At 43.1% G+C, this 20163-nt stretch overlaps 1 protein-coding gene across 17 annotated transcripts in view; it reads right to left on the bottom strand.

Moving 5' to 3' along the window:
* Positions 1-20163, bottom strand: part of MYO5A (myosin VA) — a 97911-nt gene that overhangs the window by 29637 nt on the left and 48111 nt on the right. For 10 of the 17 annotated variants that reach the window (XM_027688635.1, XM_027688638.1, XM_027688639.1 and 7 more), the window contains exons 8-21: positions 19680-19787; positions 19108-19214; positions 16504-16769; positions 15869-15950; positions 13289-13429; positions 12432-12557; positions 10372-10455; positions 9067-9069; positions 6820-6981; positions 6263-6360; positions 5479-5565; positions 5276-5384; positions 3751-3962; positions 2693-2849 (exon numbers count right to left, since the gene is read on the bottom strand). In XM_027688635.1, the coding sequence (XP_027544436.1) occupies positions 2693-2849; positions 3751-3962; positions 5276-5384; positions 5479-5565; positions 6263-6360; positions 6820-6981; positions 9067-9069; positions 10372-10455; positions 12432-12557; positions 13289-13429; positions 15869-15950; positions 16504-16769; positions 19108-19214; positions 19680-19787 (1742 nt within the window). The remainder of the gene's footprint in view (positions 1-2692; positions 2850-3750; positions 3963-5275; positions 5385-5478; positions 5566-6262; positions 6361-6819; positions 6982-9066; positions 9070-10371; positions 10456-12431; positions 12558-13288; positions 13430-15868; positions 15951-16503; positions 16770-19107; positions 19215-19679; positions 19788-20163) is intronic. The other 7 variants (XM_027688651.1, XM_027688637.1, XM_027688645.1 and 4 more) reach the window with 1 other exon arrangement.

The raw sequence follows: 20163 nt of genomic DNA, 5'->3' as shown, positions 1-20163 counted from the left end.
TCTGAATTCTAGCAGACCACAGCTGTGATCAGAGAGCCTGCCCATACCCATAAGGCTTCCAGGACTCTGAGAGCTTTAGAATTCACTTAATAAAGCTTCTGCAAATTAAACAGTTTATTTTAAAGAACAAAACTATTTAAGATTTCATGTTAATCCTTGGATTTGATAGTTTAAAGATCATACGAAGCTCAAAGTCTTACACCAATTTACCATGAAGCCGATAAGACAAATTAGTTAGGTAACAACAACTTTATTTTCTTTTATACTTCTTAGCATTTGAACTGAAATGTGTTAGAAGCATTACAGTTTCAGATCAATGAATTTAAAATTCACTGGCAAGGTGGCAAGGTTACAAGATATACATAATTTCTCCCCTAGCATTTTTTTCTGAATTAAAAACAAGACTTGAAATACCAGCACCCAGATAAACAGCACACCAACGTAAGGAAGCAGCTCTCTGAGAAGCACAGCAAGGTCAAAAGCCAAAGTCTGTCTGACTGCTTGCCATGCAGCTGGCACTCCTGTCTCCTTCTTATATGTTTTCTGGAACACTCCTTCAGGTTCCCTGCAGGTGCCTGAGCACTTGAATACAACTGTCTTTCAGCAACATTTTCACCTCAAGTTTGAAAGCAACAAGTCCTGTAAAATACCTCCATTGTGTGAGGATGGTCCTCATCTGCCAGTGAATCCTTGCACTCATATAATCCAGTGAGGAAACAAGCCACTCCAATGTAGGGTGAGAGGATCAAAAAAGTCACTTAATTTACCAGGTATTTCCCAGGAAAGCTTATGTAAAAGCTATGGAGGAACTAAACTCCTTCTCAAGCAGAGAAGCACATCGCAGTGTCTCAGGAAGAAGCTCTCCCCAGGACGTGTGAAACAGATGATTCAACCATCTTAAATTCCTTGTACTGGCCACGTGACTCAACACATGCCCTCTCTTCTAACAACAACAACAGGCACCTTTCACAATCCTAAGGGACAACACGTGTACCACACATTACTGGCAGAGTCACTGCTCAGCCCAGGTGTCCTGTCACAGGGCAACCTTTCGGTTTCACTCACTGCAATCCTCACCAACTTCAGGACAACCATGTTTACCTTCCCACGGCACACAGAGCCTGTGCTTCTCTCCCTGACCATCCCTGCACCTCAGCTTTAATAAAATTCCACCTCAGGAGGACCACACATAACACAGCACACCGCAGGGGCACTTGTCAGGCTGTCATGTTTTACTGCGGTGAACAATTCACCGCTCGAGGGGGATCCTCTCCTGACAGGCAAGTCTGACCACCCCTTACGGGGACTCCTCCAGAAACCTGCCATCTCTATTAAGAGGAAATATAACAGGTTTATTAAACTCCATGCTCCAAGACAGATGGGGTGTGTATTACTCATACGACTAACCAGGCACAGAGAAACATCTCCTATTTTCCTAACCACGGCTTTTAGGTCACCTATTGCTGTGACCCATGTGTCACTTCGTCACATCAGTCAGACCACTGTTAAAAACACATCTTATATAATCTCACAACATTAAATATCGTTTGTAATAATGAAAATGCTAAGAATTTCAATAAAAAGGCAAGTAGATACCCACACAAAAGAACAGAAGTCAAACATAGGGGTCTACTACTAAGAAATTCTTACCAAGGATTACTTGTTTTCCAACTTTGTGGTTAGTGTATGTTAGAATTCTGTAATTTAGACACACTCACATGTGACTGTGTAAGCAACTTTAATACAAATGAAAAAGATACAGAAACGTCAAATATAAAAGAGAAAGATATAGAACATAAGCATCAGCTGGCTTTCGGTTGTGTGCCTTCAGTATCTACCTGCTCATCAAAAAAACCAGAATTCCTTCAGCTACTTTTTCAGAGAAACATAGACTGACTTTTGAGTGTAGTTAAAACAATTCATGTAGACAAAACTGCCATCATACATGTTGGCATTTTGCATTTTGAATCATAAGTCTGTTTCCAGCCATGTAACCATTGAAGGCCAAATTCTAATTTCTCCATTGAATTATTTTTTATCAAGCTTAATCAGGAAAGTATTATCAATATCACTAGGACGTGGTCATATTGATTTTCCCCCCAAACAAAACCAACATCAATACATTAAAAAATTGAAACAAAAAAAGCCCCACCCATGCATAAGTTTCAACCTCCTGTTTTTGTGGGTATCTCTTTGCTAAAATTAGTCTCCTTCAGTATATTCCATCAGCCTTTTCAGATCACCAGTTAGGGATTGGGAGGAACAGGAGAGCATCACACAGGTACAATGATGTAAACAATTATGATTTGGACTCATGGAGGCAGATAAATGCAAGGCCATCTTCAGTATTTCTTTTTAGTGCCTCAACATTCTATACAACAAATGAAAAAGTGTGAAATACTGCAAATCCCTGTTGGATTCTCCACTGACTGCACGGAAAGTCTAGGTACATCCATAGTAGATGACAACAAAAATATCTCTAAGATGACAGGCTAATTGATGGCAATATCAGATCCTTCTAATTTCCAGGTGCTGTCCCTCAATCCCTGCTCTGGTATCTTGTTTGTGCATTACAACAGCGTGCACGCAAACATTTCAGATTCCCAACAGGACACCACTGAGCAGCTTTCTCCTGAAGGTATGAGGGAATAAAGCTAGAGTGAAGGGTGAAGAAGGGCTTACAATTTCTTACCATTTGGTACTTGTTTCTGACCATGTAACCTCTCAGCAGAGCCTGAAGAGCAATGGTAGTAGCTCGCATGCGCTGGTATCTTTTGCGGACCACGTACATGCGCTGGAACTTCTGGATAGTGATGGCAGCTCGTGTTCTCCGCAGGAACTTGGCATAGCTTAGCAAGGAAAAGATTACAAATAATACCTGTAATTATGTTCCAGTGCTTGAATGCTATTGGTTTTTTACATCCTGTATCTTCAGTTTCTTCTTAACACTGCCAGTGATACAGAATATTTACTTGCTATTCTGCCATGTGGCACACAACTGAGTGACAAATTAACAGAAACCTTGCAAGGCTTTACTGGGAAACATTTTCACTTGCTCTGAGAACTGTACTGTAGAACTGACAAGATAAACTCAGCTTAATTTCTCATCACCTTTAAAGCTGTTTCCACTGTGTCATCTTCCAGATCTCCTCTCCTAACCTCAACCTGTAGAAAAAGTTTGCTTGTTCTTGGCTCTCTGCGTAAGACAATTACAAAGCATCTTGACATAAGTGTCTTTCCAAAGGTCAGTTCTTACAGTCTTCATCACTGTCTTGTCTTTGAACAATACCACCTGTACTCCACCCTTTTCTCTGGCCCATCCATGGCCATCCCTCAGAAGTCAATCCAAAGAAATCACTGACTGATGTATCTCCATTCAGAGCTGCACCCTGGATGAGGAATGGCTTCTCCAGCAGGACAGACCGAGCTGGAAGGGCACATGGAAACTGGGCATTAAGGACTCAGACTAGAGTCCTGCTTTACCTCACCTGCAACATATCTCCTAGTACTTGTTCTCTGCTCCCAATAATAATGTACTACTCTAAGCATTATACAGCCAGGGTGCTACTTTCCTCTCAGGAAGGTCAAAATCAGGCAGGACAGACACACTCATTATATTCAATTTTCTTCATTTCCATGGAAAATCATTTCCTCTCAGACAGTACAGGGAAGGAGAAAACAAATTTAAATGCCCTACTTAAATGGATGTGAACTGAGGCTGGTGTGGGGTTTCTCATGAGCACTGCTTACCATCGTGCCTGGTACCCTCGGACGTGTCTCTGGATGGTGATGGCAGCCTTCCTCATGCGCATGTACTTCTTCCTCATCAGCCAGCCCCGGATCGTCTTTTGGATGCGGATACAGGCAGCTCTCAACTTATCTGCCCTTATTTTTTCCAGATAGGCTACTTGACCAGCCCGGAAAAATATTTTTGTCTTACCAAACTGGTACTTATCCTTGTCCTATTTTCAGAGGTAAAAAGAGGATAAGTTACAGCAGTAAGTGTTAGGGCATATAGAAAGGCACGAAGGGCTAAATGAAAGCACAAGTTAGTAAAGAGGCAAAATTATCTGTGTAACATTTCGGATAAACTGAGACTTAAATTAAATACTGGAGAAGGGTATTTTGTCTGTATGATCCTGTCAAAAAATTAATACAATAAGGCCACAAGCATGGCCCAAAGGAGCAAGGTGAGATTTTTGCTTAGATGAAAACGCCACGAAGACAATAACATGGAAGGCTACAGGAGGTGACAAAGGTGCACAGAGGATTAAAGCAATACAGGCAATGCACATGTACAATTTTCTGCTTAAATTGTAGCTGACCCCTCTGAACAGTCCATCTTCAAGCACATTACACAGTACAAACAAAACAGCTGGGGCCTCAGACACGTACACATCGCTTATTGCATCAGGGCTAAAGCAGAACAAAGCTTCTTGCTGCTGCTCAAACACATCTGGAATTTCAGAACTAAACCAGAAAGAGAATAATATTTTATCTCTGCAGGCTCTATTATTCCTTGGAGGGAAAAACTGAGAACATACAAAGACATCAAAAAAAATTAATTTTGTTGGCTGTTTGATGCCAAGTTGAAAGGAACAGCAGTGAAAGAGCTACAGCTTAGGATACACTTAACACTATACATTAACACTACACATATACATAAACCAAAAGATTTTGTTTTCCACAGATACCCTGTATCTCCAGTAAGCTTTGTCTCTTTCTCTTCCCAACCCCCCTTCTCCTGAGAACTGACTGGAACTGTCTCCTGGGAGCCTGTTCATAGCTCATTAACAAATTCCAGGAAACACACAGGTCAGGTGTAATGCCAGCGGTGTGGATGGCAACTGGAGGTAGGAGGCAAAGCCAGAGGCTGCCGAGGTATGAGGACAACCACAGTGCCAAGCAGGGAGACATCACAAGGATCAAAGGAGTGAAAAACTTTGATTTCAGCAAAGGAGCTGAGAGGAGCAGTGTGAAAGACACACAGACAGAAACACATCCACATTAGGAAATCTCCAGATAACTATACCTTACTGAAGGTGTAGTTAATGCATCTTGCCCTTAAGCAAGGTAAGGCTCACCTTCAACCCACTCACACTTAAAAATCACTGTCTCTCTTTCCTGTGATACACTGGGAAATTCTACACTTCCCATGCCAGTATTAGTGGTTTAGTACTTTGTAGAAGTACTAAAATAGGGTGGCTATGAGGGATCAAGCCACGCTGTCTCTATTCCTTTGGATTCCAAATGCTCTCAGTGCTAAGTCTAGTACCTGAATCAGCTTCTCTAGGACATTTTTGCACGTCTGCTTACGGTCTCCAAGTACATCTCTCTGTTTCATCAGAACACGGTAACGGCTGAAGAACTCTTGGTACGTCCACCTGTCCCAAAACCAGACACAGTGTCAGTCCCAGCAGTGAATATTACCTTAAAAAGAACTGCAGCTGAAAGCAGTCCAAAAAGCAGCAAACACACCTGGAGGGGAAGCCAGCTGCACTGATTCGGATGGTCTCCAGGACGCCACAAGCTCTCAGCTGCTGCACTGCCCGTTTTTCATCAAATCTAGGTAGGAATAAAAAGAGCCTGTGGGTGTGGGACCAGCTTTGGATTACTTGGGACTCCTGGTAATGTGCATGCCCAGCACAGGAGTGGCACAGTGGGGAGCAGAGGTGGGTTGTGATGGGTGCTGAACAAGTCCAGGTAGTGCTTCTGAAACTCAGGGGTAACAGAGGACAGCCTGGCCAGGGAACTGTTCGAGCTCATTGGCACTGGAAGCAGCTCACCCTGCCCTGCTCCCTGCTGGCCAGCCCAACAGCCATGGGAGTCTTTGCGTGCCCAGGTTTCAAGCAGACTTTTGAGAAAAGCTCTAAGCAAGTTCATATATGAAAAAAAAGAAAAGGAAAAAGACACTTGTGTCTGCAAAAACAAATTCCAGCAAATGTCAAACGAGCTCAAGGACTGCAAACTGTCAGTTACACTTGAAACAGCTCGCAAAGAAAATGATGTAATTTTTTTATCATGTATCACCATAAACAAAAAAAAAAAGGCATCAGAAGTATTTCTCCCTCTATTCATCCCCAAACACCTCCTGCTGTAATACCTGTACACACACACACACACCGTGAATCCACAGCCAGATAAAGGAGACACAGCACTTCACTCCTGAGTGAGGAGGGTTTAGCAGAGCCTTGATCCTCCAGGGCTCCAGGCAACCCCCTCCCATACAGGGGCTACTTGAGCCACACATGAACCAGCTTACGTGAATGGAAACTTGAAGTCGTTTGGCTTAATACAGCGCACGTAGTGTGGGGTTGTGGCATTCAGGGTTTCCATCAGCAGATGAAGAGAGTTCCGAAACTTTTTGAAAGACAAAATGTAAAAAAATATCAGGGAACAGCCTCAGTAAGCTCAGTCATGCTTGAGATAACCTCAGAAGAAAGACCTGATCCGCATACTTTTAGTTTAATTAGGACACATATATGTGGATATTTTATGTTTGGCCCACTGGGAACCAAACCGCACTTTTGATTCGAGTCAGACAATGTAGCACATGATCAAGAAGACTCAGCATAAGATTTTCAATGCTCCTCAGCTTTCAGCATGTTACATTTGTTTTGAAAAGCATCAGTTTTGGGTTTGGCACCACAATAAGAACTGGGTTCCCTGAAATTGTGCCCCACGGTGTATTAGTAATTAGGGATTGTTTTTCTTCCAAATTGTAAGTCATAATCAGCTGCATCTCTCCTAAAATCACAAGGGATCCCAAGAGGCACCAGCAGATAGAGGGAAGGATTAGAGCTGCATCTTCAAACTCACCTGATGTCCCACAGTTTTCTTATGCTCCTTGCTGGCTTGACCTGGCCTGGCCTTGGCTGGTTTGACAGCTGTTCGAGACAGAGGCACGCGCCCTGAAGGGGTGGCTGATGTGGGACTGAGGACCTTCTCCTCATCCTGGAATAACTCTGGTAGCAGCTTAAACTGGTATGACAGCATAAAAACACACAGAGGGTAAGAATCCAGCATGTCATTGCACCTGTTTGTGCTTAAGGTTAAAATCAAGGCTCAGTTTTCACAAGCACTGCATTTTTGTTGAGCTCCAAAAGGGACAAATGCAAAAAAAGCAGAGGAGCCAGTGGTAGAGTGAGTGGGCCATGATTTAATACTAAAAATTTTGTGGGTTTGATCAGTGAGTTTCCTTCTGAAGATAAAATTCTGATTTCAGGCTTTTTCATAGAGCAGCGATAGCTTCCATGTGAAACTGTTAGACACTGACAGCAGTTTCATAAGTACCAACTGCAATTATATCTGGCTGCTTTGATGTAAGAAGGAAACAACAGGGTCCTCTCATATTCCACTGGTGCATCAGACTCCTTTGTGGCTGACAGGTATCTGGGACACTGAATAAGGCAGCAGGCAACAAAGATGACTGCTGCTTTATTACTCCAAATTGAAATAATCAACTTAAAAGAGGAACCATTAACTAAAAAAAACCACTGACCAAATTTATCTGACTGAGATCTACTCCCTGTCAGTGGGAGTGGAGGAAAAACCTGAAATATCTTTCCAAATAGCACACAGGACTTCTACTTCCCTTTCTCTAATAGCTACAAAATACACAGCTGCTTTGAAGCAACCTGTAACTAAAAATAACACCACCAGATCTTTCTGCTGACAACTACAGCACTTCAGAACCATTACAGAAGTAAGAAAATCTGAACTTCTCTACCTGTCCATGAATAATCTTGTATCTAGCATCTGTGCATTCTGTCCCAAGAGACAGGAGCATTCATTTTTCACTATTAGAAAGTGCTTGGCCTAAGTAAAACCTAAAAAATAAAAAGCATGGGTTTGCCTTACAAAACTTGGTGAGCATGCACGGGTAACCAATGAAACATGCTGCACAACAAAATGGTACCTGCGCTCTGTGGTTGTGCCCAGAAGGCACCAAACATTCCCCAGGAGCACCCAGCATAGCACTCCAGCATAACAGAATGACTAAGAATGCTACAAAGGTATCCTAAATTCCTGAACTTGAAAAGGAGCATCACAGCTTAGCTTTTATCTCACCTGAGTCTACCTCTGCAGCTGGTGGAAGAATGACATTTCCAGAGGGTGATTTACCCTTCTCCTGCCACTGACTCCACACGGAGCTGAGGATGACTGGGTCACCACCTCCTCACTCAGCTGCCCGTGGTTGGATGGGGTTGGTACACACAGGCACCTGAGCTACGGAGCCAGGTCTTTTCATCCCATACTGAAAATTATCTGAACTTAATAGGCTTTTTCTAAAACTCCTGACGCTCCCACACACCAGGAGCGAGGGTAGGAAAGGGGTCCCCAGTGCTTTGATTGCAGATGGATGATGTCTTCTAAGCTGTCCATAACTAAGTCTCATTCCCTTTTTCCAATCCTGGAAAAATCTGCCTGCAAAACTGGGCAAGAGCATATTAAAGGCATCATTTTCATCGACATCGCCCCAGTTACTGCAAGTAGGAGAAAGGAGCAACATCTGGCCTCTGCAGCACAGGTCAGCAACAGGAGAGCAGTGCTGTGATGATCCACACTGTGGGGGCATTCCTGTTCCTGTCTGGTTTTGGATTTTAGTATCTTATCAATTTTCTTTGTTTCACAGAACACTAGGAGTGTTCAAAGGGAGGGAAAACACTGATCAAAGGCTAGATAATTCACGTGGCAGAAAACAAGCAAGCAAGCATTTCTTCCCCGTAATTTCTTCAGACAACTTAACAGACATGCTGCTAACAATCTTACAGATCATTTCTTTCCATACAGAGCCACAACAGAAGATTTTAACAACCATTCCAGTAGCAAGCATAAAAGCCCAGGACTGTTGTACTGCTTTCATGATACATGCATGGAAACTGAACTAGTTGAAAGAGGTCCTGTGGGTGGACTTACAGAGAAGGCCAAAATAAACAGTTAAACTCTACAGTGCCTGCCAAGAGCAGTGTGTGTCATGCACTTTGGAGAGCAAAGAAGCATCCAAGCTGTATGTGAGAGTGGGCATGGCCAGGATGACAGATGATGCATTCAATTTAGAATTACCTTCTGTTGGATGTGCACAGCAAACCCAGAAAACAGCAACAACAACAAAAAAATACAAATCAGAAATGCAGTCCCACCACAATTACTAACAAAGAAGGGCTGCTGAAAAACAAAAATGGAACATTCTCCTTTGGAAAATCCATTTTCTTCGCGGCAGAATTTATTTATTTTTTTTTAAACACTGGTTTTGGCAAGGACAAAACCATGTTGTTTTTTAGTATTTGGACGGAACTGACTCAGCCTACGCTGAGCCTGCCTGAGCTGCTGTCATGCTCTCGTGGCAGCTCTGTCCCCACTGTCTGTCCCTTGGAGCATCCCCTCTCCTTCCACCCTGCACAGCTGGAGCCACGTGGGTGGCTGGCCCCTGCCAGCTTCCCAAGGATGCCACCTGCCTCCCCTCCCACCTCCAGCAACTGGCTTCACTCAAACCGCTCCAACACTTTCCTCAGGGGAAAGTCTGCTGTGGTTTTTCATTATACCACATGTTTTAATGATTTAGCTTCATATTATCTGCTCAGAATAGAAACAGGAGAGAAAAATGTTGGTTTTCCTGATAGAATAGCATAATTTTAAATAGCCTGTCCTTGATACCCAGCTTCCTGGGCCATTAGAGCCAGCAAATTCCCAACAGCCATCGCAGTGCAATGTCAAGTTAATTGCCTTTACATTTCCAAGAGCACAACCAGCGTTTTTGCCATTAAAAAAGGCAGATGATGCCACTGAAGACCTGCTCTATAATATTCCTTCACACAGTATTTTCCAATTCAGATGTTATCTTTCTTCCATAGATAGGAAGAAGGCTAGACTCTATAAATTCTGGTTTGTGTCCTTAGGGTCTATATATTTTATTCCTCTCTCTTTTTGCTTCTGGAACAGAATTTATCTCTTCACAAACAAGGAGCTTCTGTTTTCAGGTTACAAAATTAAGGGCTTAACCATTAAGCACTCTTATACTACTACAGTATATCAGAAGTCCATGATGCCTTTACAGAAAATACAGCGAAGTTTTGTGAAAAAGAATTGCCCCTCCCCAAACCCACATCCCCGGACAAAAAAAACCCTACAGTGAAAAAACCCCCCCACACCTAAACACTGAAATTAGTGGCTAAATATGGACTGATCTCACATGGAGCAAACTCAGGATACAGGACTTTCTAAATTCAGATAGGCAAGTAAAACACAAACTATGTTCAATTTCAGTTGATCTAAGGCAGAAATATTTCCTAGGTTTATAAGAAGTTTTATATGACCCTTAAGTCAGGGCTTCATAACTGCAAAGGAAGAAAAAAAAATCCTTATACTAACCTTACTTGATTTTAGGACCTTAATTTGTTCTTCATAAACTGTGTCTTTATTCTTTTCCAAAAAGCCTTCGCATTGATATTCTACCTGAAAGCCATCATTTTACAAAAACAAGGGTTAAAAGTATTTAATAAGAATACTTTGCATAGAATTTACCAGCTGTAACATTCACATTTAAAACATAATTCTTGTGGGTGCTGAAAATATCAGTTCCCCAGTGCATCTTTGTTAAATATAGATCTTCCTCCACGAGAGTGCTTTCCAGTAACATGTAGAACATTAAAATACATAGATGAATACTGCTATTGCATTGTACCAGATATATTTCACTGCTGAGAGATGCTTGTGGTAAGGCAGCATGACTGAATGGTTACTGTAAAGGTGAAGAACCAAAATGTGTGTTGAGCATCTTCTCCACTGAAGTTATCAGGGCTGCAGAACTGTGTGAAATCCAGATGCAACTGAGAACAAAGTATCTCATCTCATCTCATTAGCTGAGAGGCTGTAAGTACATCTGCCTGCAGCTGATTATGGAAATGCCTCATTTGTGCTCAGAAAGACTATTTTTACCAAGAGCAATAAAATGTCTGAATGTTGTGATAATACATAACAATCCTCTAGCACAGGGCCATAGGGTGTCTTGGGCCAAAGAACATCCAGAGTGTTTGATAAAACCCCACTATTTATTTCGCTGTCCTAATTCAAGGATGAAAGAAAACCAAAACTATTGTCAAAAGTCTATTTATCAGTGCTTGCACAACGGCACTATATCCCTGAGCTGCAAAACATTTCAAAGAAGTCCTAGGGGGAAGAAGGCAGAGGATGTCCCCAAGGTTTCTCTGCAGCTGAAAGCCCACTCTGAGCACTACCTGGGGCACCATTCATGTTCTAAGCGTGGGAGACCGTGCCAGGAGAGGGCAGCAGAATCCCTGCCTTATGCAGAGAGGACAACCTCAGGGCACAGAGACTGCTGACCCGCCAGCTGCAGCTTGATTTTTTCCTTCAGGATGTCTGTATGCATTCCCGTAAGCACACAGAAAACATAAAATTCTTAGCACAGACAGCACATCAAAGCTTAGAGCTTTGCCACTACCTGCTTGGAGCTACTGGCCCTTGCTCCTCAGACTAGGCATAGAAAAGCCCTGCTTTCAAATATCAAAGTTTAGCCTAATGAAGAAATTATGAAATATTAATTAAATCCTTCTTGTTCTCTCATCCAACAAATAAAACAGAACTCATGAATCTAAACAGTTACGGAGATGTTCTTGCTGCTTACATTAAGGTAACGCTAGATGCAACAAGAACAGGACCCCACTTCTATGCATAAATTCAAGAGCCTGGAAGAAACAAAGTGGAAGAAAATAAAGGCCTTCAACCCTGCACATCAGCATGTCCACACCTACTAATTAGAATCCCAGAGCTTCTTGCAAGCTTTTTTGACAAAGCTGACAATATTCTGAGGCAGTTTCTTTGCTTAACAGGACAATTGTATTAAATGGGGATTTTAAAATTTTTTGTTTTAACCCGAAGAGTTGCTCAGTTTGATGAGCTCTGTGGGAGCTGAACAACACATGCACTCCACTGAGAGGCTCCTCAGCTCCCTAGAAATAGCTGTTCCCTGAGCAGCCGAGGCGAGGGTGGGAGCGGCACATACTGCTCCAGCGATAAAAAGGGTGTGTTACCCTCCTTCCTCTTTGCACGTTGAGATGGCAGCAAAACCAGCATTGTTTTGTTGCTGCTCTTCGGCCAAAATGAGCGAGGTACATGATTTCCTATTATGTGCATTTCTGTTGCATAACTGGGATTGATACAATTATGCTGAGAGCTGCAAATACACTAAAGCTTCCATGTTTGGAAAAAGGATGGTTAGTGGTTACAGCATGTGACGGGAGTCAGGAGCTCTTGTTTGTGTTCCTGGCTCTGCACAGCTGCCAGGTCAATTTTCTCCTCCTGACTGGGTGTTCAGGCAGGCACACTTTTTACAAGAACTGAGTAGAAGAGTCTCTGCCTGTCCCAGGATCCCCTCCCACGCTCCAGCCAGAAAGAGGTACCAGAGTCCTTACCTTGTCAGCAAAGTGCTTGATGATAAAAGCTTTATTTGACAGGCGTGGTTTTTCAAAGAGGGCACATTTATTCAAATGAGTATTATATAGTTTTTGGGCCCAAGAGTCATCTGAGCCCTTTGGCATCTACAAAAGAGAATACAGAGCTATTTAAAACATCTTGAAAACTTTTCAGCAGCAAAAGAAACTAAGATGGGGGACAACACTTTTGCAGTTTGCTTTCAAATTTCAGCTCCTTCCTTTCCAGCACTGCCATAAGCAAGGAAGCAGTAACCAGCTGTGTGCTTGCCTGTTTTCACACTCGGCAGCAGGTGTAGCTGCTGTGACACAACATCACACACCTGAAGGTGGGGAACCCAGAGGCACGTTATCTGACTGAGCAGAACTCACCCACCACCATTAGAGATTTCTTGTGATGCTTTGTGTGACACACAAGAACCCCAAGCTGGGTTTCCACTGAAGCAGATACCAGGGGCCACCTCCTGTACGTGCCTTGGCATAAATCAAGATAAAAGGCAAAAGGTGAGACACAAAGCGAGAGGCAACTTGGGGAAATCTGACAGGACCACAGACTGCACTTACTGTGTTTGGGGAAGGGAAAGTTGCCAAAGTCAAAACAAAGGTTGATCAGAGACCCAGGAACAGATACAGACACATGATGAAGGGGAGGGGGCAAAAAGTGTGACTAAACCCATTTTTTCTCCTCCTGTAATTGCCAATTCTGTTTGTATGTTCTCTGAATCCTTTCACCAGCAGTGTCAAAACCACTGGTTGTCTGCAGATGACTTTTCCCTGTGAGGGCCCAGAGGTAGAACAGCTGATGTCCTCCTTCTCTATGAAAGCCCTTAAACACACACCTTGCACTCCTCATCCAACAGATCCAGAACTCCCATTTTGGCCTCTATGAGGTTGATGCAAGGCTGATTGTCATAGAAATCAATCAAGGTCCATGGTATTTGTTCCTTCATATATTCTTCTTGTTCCAGCTTAAAGACATGCTACAGGGCAAAAAGAAAAGAGTTTTCTGTGAAATAAAATGCAGATTAAATACATTGAACTCTCAATTGAATTCCTCTTGGCACATGAATCCAGGTTGTCAAGTGACACACTAGTTCAACTGAATAAACCCTTTAACAAGTAAGTGAAAAATAAATTAACCTTTTTTCCTGGCCTAAAAACAACAGACTAAATTAAAACACTCCATAATCTCTGCAAATAAGGTCTATTTTTTTCCAATCTTTTTACTATATTGTCCCACAATTACTATAAGCTCTTTTTTCTTATAAAAAACCAACACAAATCCCAGAAAAAGCTTCAAGTGCAGGAACAGTGACTTATAAAGTGGGATGTGCCATGCTTTTATGATTTGAAAGTTATGAACACTGCTCTATTTCAAGTAAAATTTCACTATAAATACTTTTGTGCTTCCTTGTAAAAGAACAGAGCTCCATTTCCTCTTAAATGGTTGCAGATTTTTTTTCTGAGATGACGCATTGCATTAAAATTTACTCTTCAGCAAAAAACTTGCAAGAATGACTGTAGGAGTATTAGCACAAGAAACCCTTTAAGCAAAATTCTGTGACAGATTTATCTGGCACAAAGATCAATAACCATGTACTTGCACATTTATTCAAAAATAACATCACAAACAACCTGCACAGTTTTAATGAAATGTGCACAGGAGGTGAATTAAAACTCGAGGAAGAAACAGAATAAGATATTAAACAGGCAAACTGTGGTTTTTAACAGCACAGGCACTCTAAAAAACCAAAAAGACTGCTGACTCCAGTTATTTTTGACGATGTTTCATCCCCCATTTGCAGTTTTCTGCACACTAAACGCTGCTGTGCCAGGCAGGCCCACGCTGGGAGCACACCCAGCACCGAGCAGCAGGGTCTGGGTGTCACCTGTCCTGCGGCGCTGTCCCCGGCTGCCCCGAGCACAGTGCACAGCCCACAGACGTGTCACAGTTCCCCCAGCACACATCTGCCAGCCAGCAGCAGCAAACTACCCTGACAAAGCAGTTTATCCCCTGTATTTCATTAGCCTAATGCCATCCTTTCCAACGCAGCGCTCCTTAACCGTGCCCATGGGAGCCATTCCCACCCCACAGCCGAGTTACACAATGAGTTAATTCCTGACAGGAAAGCCAATGGCAGCTTCTGCTGGTGAGTCACATCTAACCCAAGACCTGAAAGAAAACAGAAACCCGTTTCTTCAGTGTGAAGGACCCGGCAATTAGGTGGTGCAAAATGCCTTCAGACCTGATTCTCCCTGTGTGCTGTGGGTGCCAGGAAGGGACAGAGTGGTTGGCAGCCTGTCCTCAGCCAGGCTCGGGCCACCACAGGTGGCACATGAAGGTTTGCTGGCTGCCACCAGACACAAAGCTTTAATTTAAAGCAACCTCCACCCCTGTACTTGCATGGCAGTCCAACAGGTCTGTGTCCAGCAGTGCTGGGTTTGGTAGCTTGGCAGGGCACCAACACAACAGCCCTGTTGCTCCTTCCTTTGTGCTGACAGCAACAGTGTGAGAGGGAAGGGAACACAGGGGCAGTGATCTTTACTAAACAAACAAACCTTTACAGCTCTTACAGTGACTAGATTTTGTTGTGGAGCTGAGAAAACTCCAAGATTTTTACAACAGTTACAACATCCTGCTCACGGAATTGAATCCAGTCTGGCCCTGATCAACATGGAAAGGGCATGTTAGGGCCAGAAAGCTCAGCCTCTCTCCAGCACCCTGCTTACTCCCCGACACGCTGGGATGAGCAGGGGTGCAGGGGATCCAGTTCTGTGAGCACACACTACCACGAAGCCACGCTCATCAAGAGAGCTCAGAGCCATCCCGGTGCTGCAGCAGAGCCTAGCAACAGACCTGGCAGAAATAACTCGCCTCATCATTATGCAGGTAAGATATGTAATTGCAAACGTCACTAGGGCTGAGGAGAGAATCGTGATCTCTCCGGAGGAGGGGGAAGAGGTGCCTTCTGCTACACGTCATTCAACTTCAGGATGCAGCTCAAAAGCCTCAAAAAATAACACCAGGGGAGGAAGCGCGGGCGGTGAATCTCCAGCAGCGGAGCCGAGCTCTGCTCTGCCCATCCAAGGGCTCTCGGAGGTTATGGAGACACCACTAACTCCGACTTCATCCACATGGTGCTCTCACTGACAGGCAATCTCAGGGTCTTAATTGCCAAGCACTGCTTCTGTCTTATAATTGTTACTGTGATCGGAATTTCAAATAGTCCCAGAGCAGCAGTTAGTCATAAAATCTATTTCTAGGAGATAGTCGATCTTTCCCCATCCCTCAAAGCCCACGGCCAGGACAGCTGGTTAATAGACTGAAGGAATTTATCCTAACCACCGGGGACCCAATTAGCAGAATGGACTTGGGTGAGGGGAAAGGGAAGAGGAAATGCCACTCATTTCCTACTTACCATATTGAACTGCTGCTGCAGTTTTTCGTTGGCATAGTTGATACAGAACTGTTCAAAGCTGTTGATTTCGAATGTTTCAAATCTAAAATATGCATATACCCAAAATTACTAGTGTAGTGAAAAAAAAAAGATTAAATGACCCAGAAATTTTAAATTCCCTCCCTCCAGTTAAAGTCATTGAATTATTTCAGGCATAAACAACACAATCAAGCAACAAAACACACAGAGAAATGGCAAATTGCACTACATGGGCAATTCACTGATGCTCCCTCTCTAGCCAGGGATGAGGAACTCAGGGAAAGGACTGATGTTCCTGGAGAGCTCATTAGTTGTCTTCTCTGCAAGTGCCACCTTGGAGGAACCATGAGATGACAATTCCCTTGCAACTTTCCACAATGCAATGCATAAGTGAACTACCAACAGCAAAAATCTGAAATCCCACTACAAATGTCAAAGTCATGACAAAGATTTTAGATAGCATGTCAAAACTAAACACCTACTTCCTTCAGCTGGAATAAGCTGCTGCTAAGGGTTTGGGGTTTCTGTGTAATCCATGCAGCACTACATGATAAAGACAAAGATGCTTTGCAGTCAGATAATTACATAAGAGTGTCATATCTCTGACAAAAACTCACCCATAGATGTCCAACACCCCGATGAAAGAATGCTGTTTTACAGTAGCGTGAAGGGCTTTGTTCACATGATCTACAATCCAGTTAAAGAGATTAGCATAGATATGTTTGGCAAGTGCATCTCTGGCATTGATGGCATGAAGCTTAGAAATTGGCTTGATGTAGGTTTCTGTGGCAGTGGCGAGCTTCCTATGGCAAAGCCAGTGAGCCATCTCCTCATACTCCACACCCATGAGGTCACAGAAGATGGTGAGGGGTTCATGCTTGGGCTAATAAAAACAGTCTCATTAGGTCTGGAAACAATATTACCAACAGTAAGCATACAATCACACAACCAGAAGAACCGCCTGCCTGCAGTGATCCTACAACAAGCAGCAGCAGCAGCTTCCTCAGCTCTTCTTCCTTCAAAACATAACAAGTTCCCTACCCACTTAGCACATTCACATCCCTGAAGTAAATTAGTGAATAAGTTTCCTCAAAGGCTTTTAATCTTACTGTACTTGCGTTCACCAAAACGCTTCACACAGGGAACCTGCAACCCTCAGAAAAATGAATCACCTGGCTTCACAGGAATGGACTTAGCATTTTGAATTCTTACAGCTAACTGTCTCAGACCAAATGGACAGTAGCTCCTGAGTGGTGCTCTCATCTGCCCACAGACATCCGTGGCAGGGAGTGATGGGAATGGGGCATCACAGCATGAGCCAAGAAAGAAGAGGAAGTGTGGAAAGGCTTTAGTGCTCTGGTCTCAGTACTTACAGTATTTTTCTCAGTGAATTCCTAGGACTAACACTAAGAGATTGCAGCACACAAATGTTGTTGTCTAACTCTCAAACTGGACTGTACAAGTGAAAAAATTGGCCTTTGTTTAACTGGGTAAAATCAACCAGCAAGGCTTGCACGCTGAGATGGGTACATAAGATTTCTGCATAAAAACCCCTGCAGTGCATGTACTGCTCAATGAGCTAAGATACTACACCTTGTGACTAACGTGCAAACTGATCACCAGCAATCAAGGAGGAAAGACAGGTCTTTCCTTCTAAGGAACTCCCCCAGCACTGCTTCCTCATCACACCCCCTTGCACCCAGTGGCTCAACAGCACGCTGACAGTGTCTTGACAAGGACAGACTGCAGAGAACTGTTACTACATGTCCAGTAGCTCCAGGGTACATCAGCTTTATCTGTCTATTTCCACATCCTTCTGACTTCTCTGGGACTTCTTCCAGTCCTTACAGCATGCAGGTCCCATGGCCATGCTGTTACACTTCCACAATCCATTTAGCTGAGCATGTCTTACTGGCTCAGGAGACAATGATAAAGTAATAATAATAACGATGAACACTGCACAAAAGAGTGTCACATTAGGGTTGCTCAAGCTGCCGTTAAACAAACTGATTCATTCACACTGCAGCACACAGAGCCCTTTGCTGAGCTCCCTGAGCACTGCTATTTCATCACCACACCAGAGCATCCCCAGCAGAGCACAGAGCTCTGGGATGACACGGCTCAGGTAGCAATGCCATTGAGCAGACATTCATCACTGCCTGCTGGGTACTGTCACATCAGGATAGAGTTGCAGCTTTGTACTTGCTCAGTCAGTGGGATTCCTGCATGGGAGATTCTCATCACAACACAGGCAAGCTCTTCTATGTCCTGAGGCTCATCAGCTTTCTACCTGTGATCATTAAATGAGCTTTCTTTGTAGTGAAAACCTTTCTAAGACACACCAAAGAGCCAGACTATTGCTGTGGTTTCCATTAGATCCCATGGACAGGTGGTGTCAGACCTGGCACACCTGTAGCCCCGTGAAGGACCCATTCTCAGCTCCAGAAACTGTCACTGCAGATTCTTGAGAACTGAGAGTGACATGAGAAAAAAGCCCTACAAGTGTTGCTATTATTTGAAACAACAGAAAGAGGAAGTCCAACAGGAGACATTCAAAGAAATGCAAAGGAAGAAGCTGGTCATTGTGAGTCCAAAGAAAAGAAGGTTGTTTTGCTCCTCATCTCCAGAATATGGACTTTGGTAAGAAGCCTTGGCCCTCACTGAAAGAGGAGGGTTTTTCAAATCAGACTATGTAGCTCTTGTCGCTGACCTCCACAAAGGCAAAAAAGAACCATGACACTTAGATGAGTCACACAAATCATATCTGTATATCCTATACTCATGTTTAGACATCCCAGAGGACTTTGTGAAGCATTTGCTTTGCAATTATTTAAGACATTTTGGCATTTAATGGCAAAAAAACCCCATCCAGCAAAGCATTTACTGCACGCAGGGAAGATATTTATGTAGGAATATAAAGATCTAGACACCTGCTCAGGACTTCAAAGCTGGCCTGTCTGGTAGACTTTTCTAGGACAGATCAATTACAGTTATAATTGTGTAACCACTGTTACAATACAGAGAGTACTGTCTAAAGCCTCTAAACTGAGAAGAGTTGAATCCATCTGCAAAGAGAACTGTGAAAATGTTAACAAATTAGCAACAAACACATTCCTTTCATTTTCATATTATTACTCTTATTCAGAAGAGGTTCCTGCAAACAAGCAGAAGGCAGAACTGTCAGAGTGGAAAGCATGCCCTTCAGCTCATCTACTACTCACAGGAACAGTGCAGCTGTCAGAATCCCGAGATGCAAACTCCACGTTGCCCAAGTGAAGGATGCCAGCAAGGATTCGAAAAATTCCCATCTGGTAGGAATCACTAATCCCTGAAAAGGGATAAATAAAATATTTTGAATGGAGAGAGCTGCAGCTGATGAAAAAACTTATTAAGGAGAGAAAAGCAGTGACCACTGTGTGTGACTTTGATATTTGACAGTACTGATTGGCTTCACTTCTATTAAAAACATTTTACAACCAGATGAAAAAAAACCACATTAAAATTAATCATTTAATTTGCTGTATCAAAGTGCTTTGTCAGGGACCTCCAACACTGTATATGCTACACCAAGGGAATTCACCACTTATATTCACGTGTGCTCCTCCTACACTAGATTCATGATTCCACTGCAATTTAAACACGTTCTTAATGCAAGACAAGTATCTCAGTCACAAAGTTTATCAAACTCTCCTGTTTTTAAACACAGCAAAATATGAAGAAAATATACATAAACAATGTAGAAAACACTTGCTAGTATATCAGAATTGGGATATGACCATGTTTTACAAATTACCTAGCAAAGTGCAGGCCTGCCTGGTGTTTACCATTTCCTTAGCATCATCAACACCATCAATCACAGGGCTTCCACCTTGCTTCGTGTAGTGAAAGTGATTTGCATTCCCTGCAATAGAAAAAACACACATTGTACACACATTGATGCAGGAATTCACAGCACATCTGTAAAGCTGTGTCATGATTAAGTTGCTCTTGGCAGGATCCAACATTTGACATGTGTCAGTATGTTTTTGCCTTCTGGCTCATAAGACACGTTTATTCTAGAGAAGAATTTTTCAAGATTTAACAGTGCAAGTAGGTACTCTTAAGCTACCTGGTTCCTACAGTAGGCCCTCGAGCATATTTTCTACCTAACCTTGGTTCAGACTTCCACACCTGTGGAACAATCACTTGGGAAGCAGTTATTCTCCAAGTCTGAGCCAAGTGGCAGGTGCAGAGTTGACAGCAGCAGCACTTTGGAGTTATATGGCAGGTATTCTGCT

This window comes from Neopelma chrysocephalum, unplaced genomic scaffold, assembly GCF_003984885.1.
Source record: "Neopelma chrysocephalum unplaced genomic scaffold, ASM398488v2 Primary Assembly neopelma1_75, whole genome shotgun sequence".
Classification (NCBI taxonomy): domain Eukaryota; kingdom Metazoa; phylum Chordata; class Aves; order Passeriformes; family Pipridae; genus Neopelma; species Neopelma chrysocephalum.
Note: the sequence above shows the minus strand (reverse complement) of the source record. Positions and strands in the feature narration are given on the sequence as shown.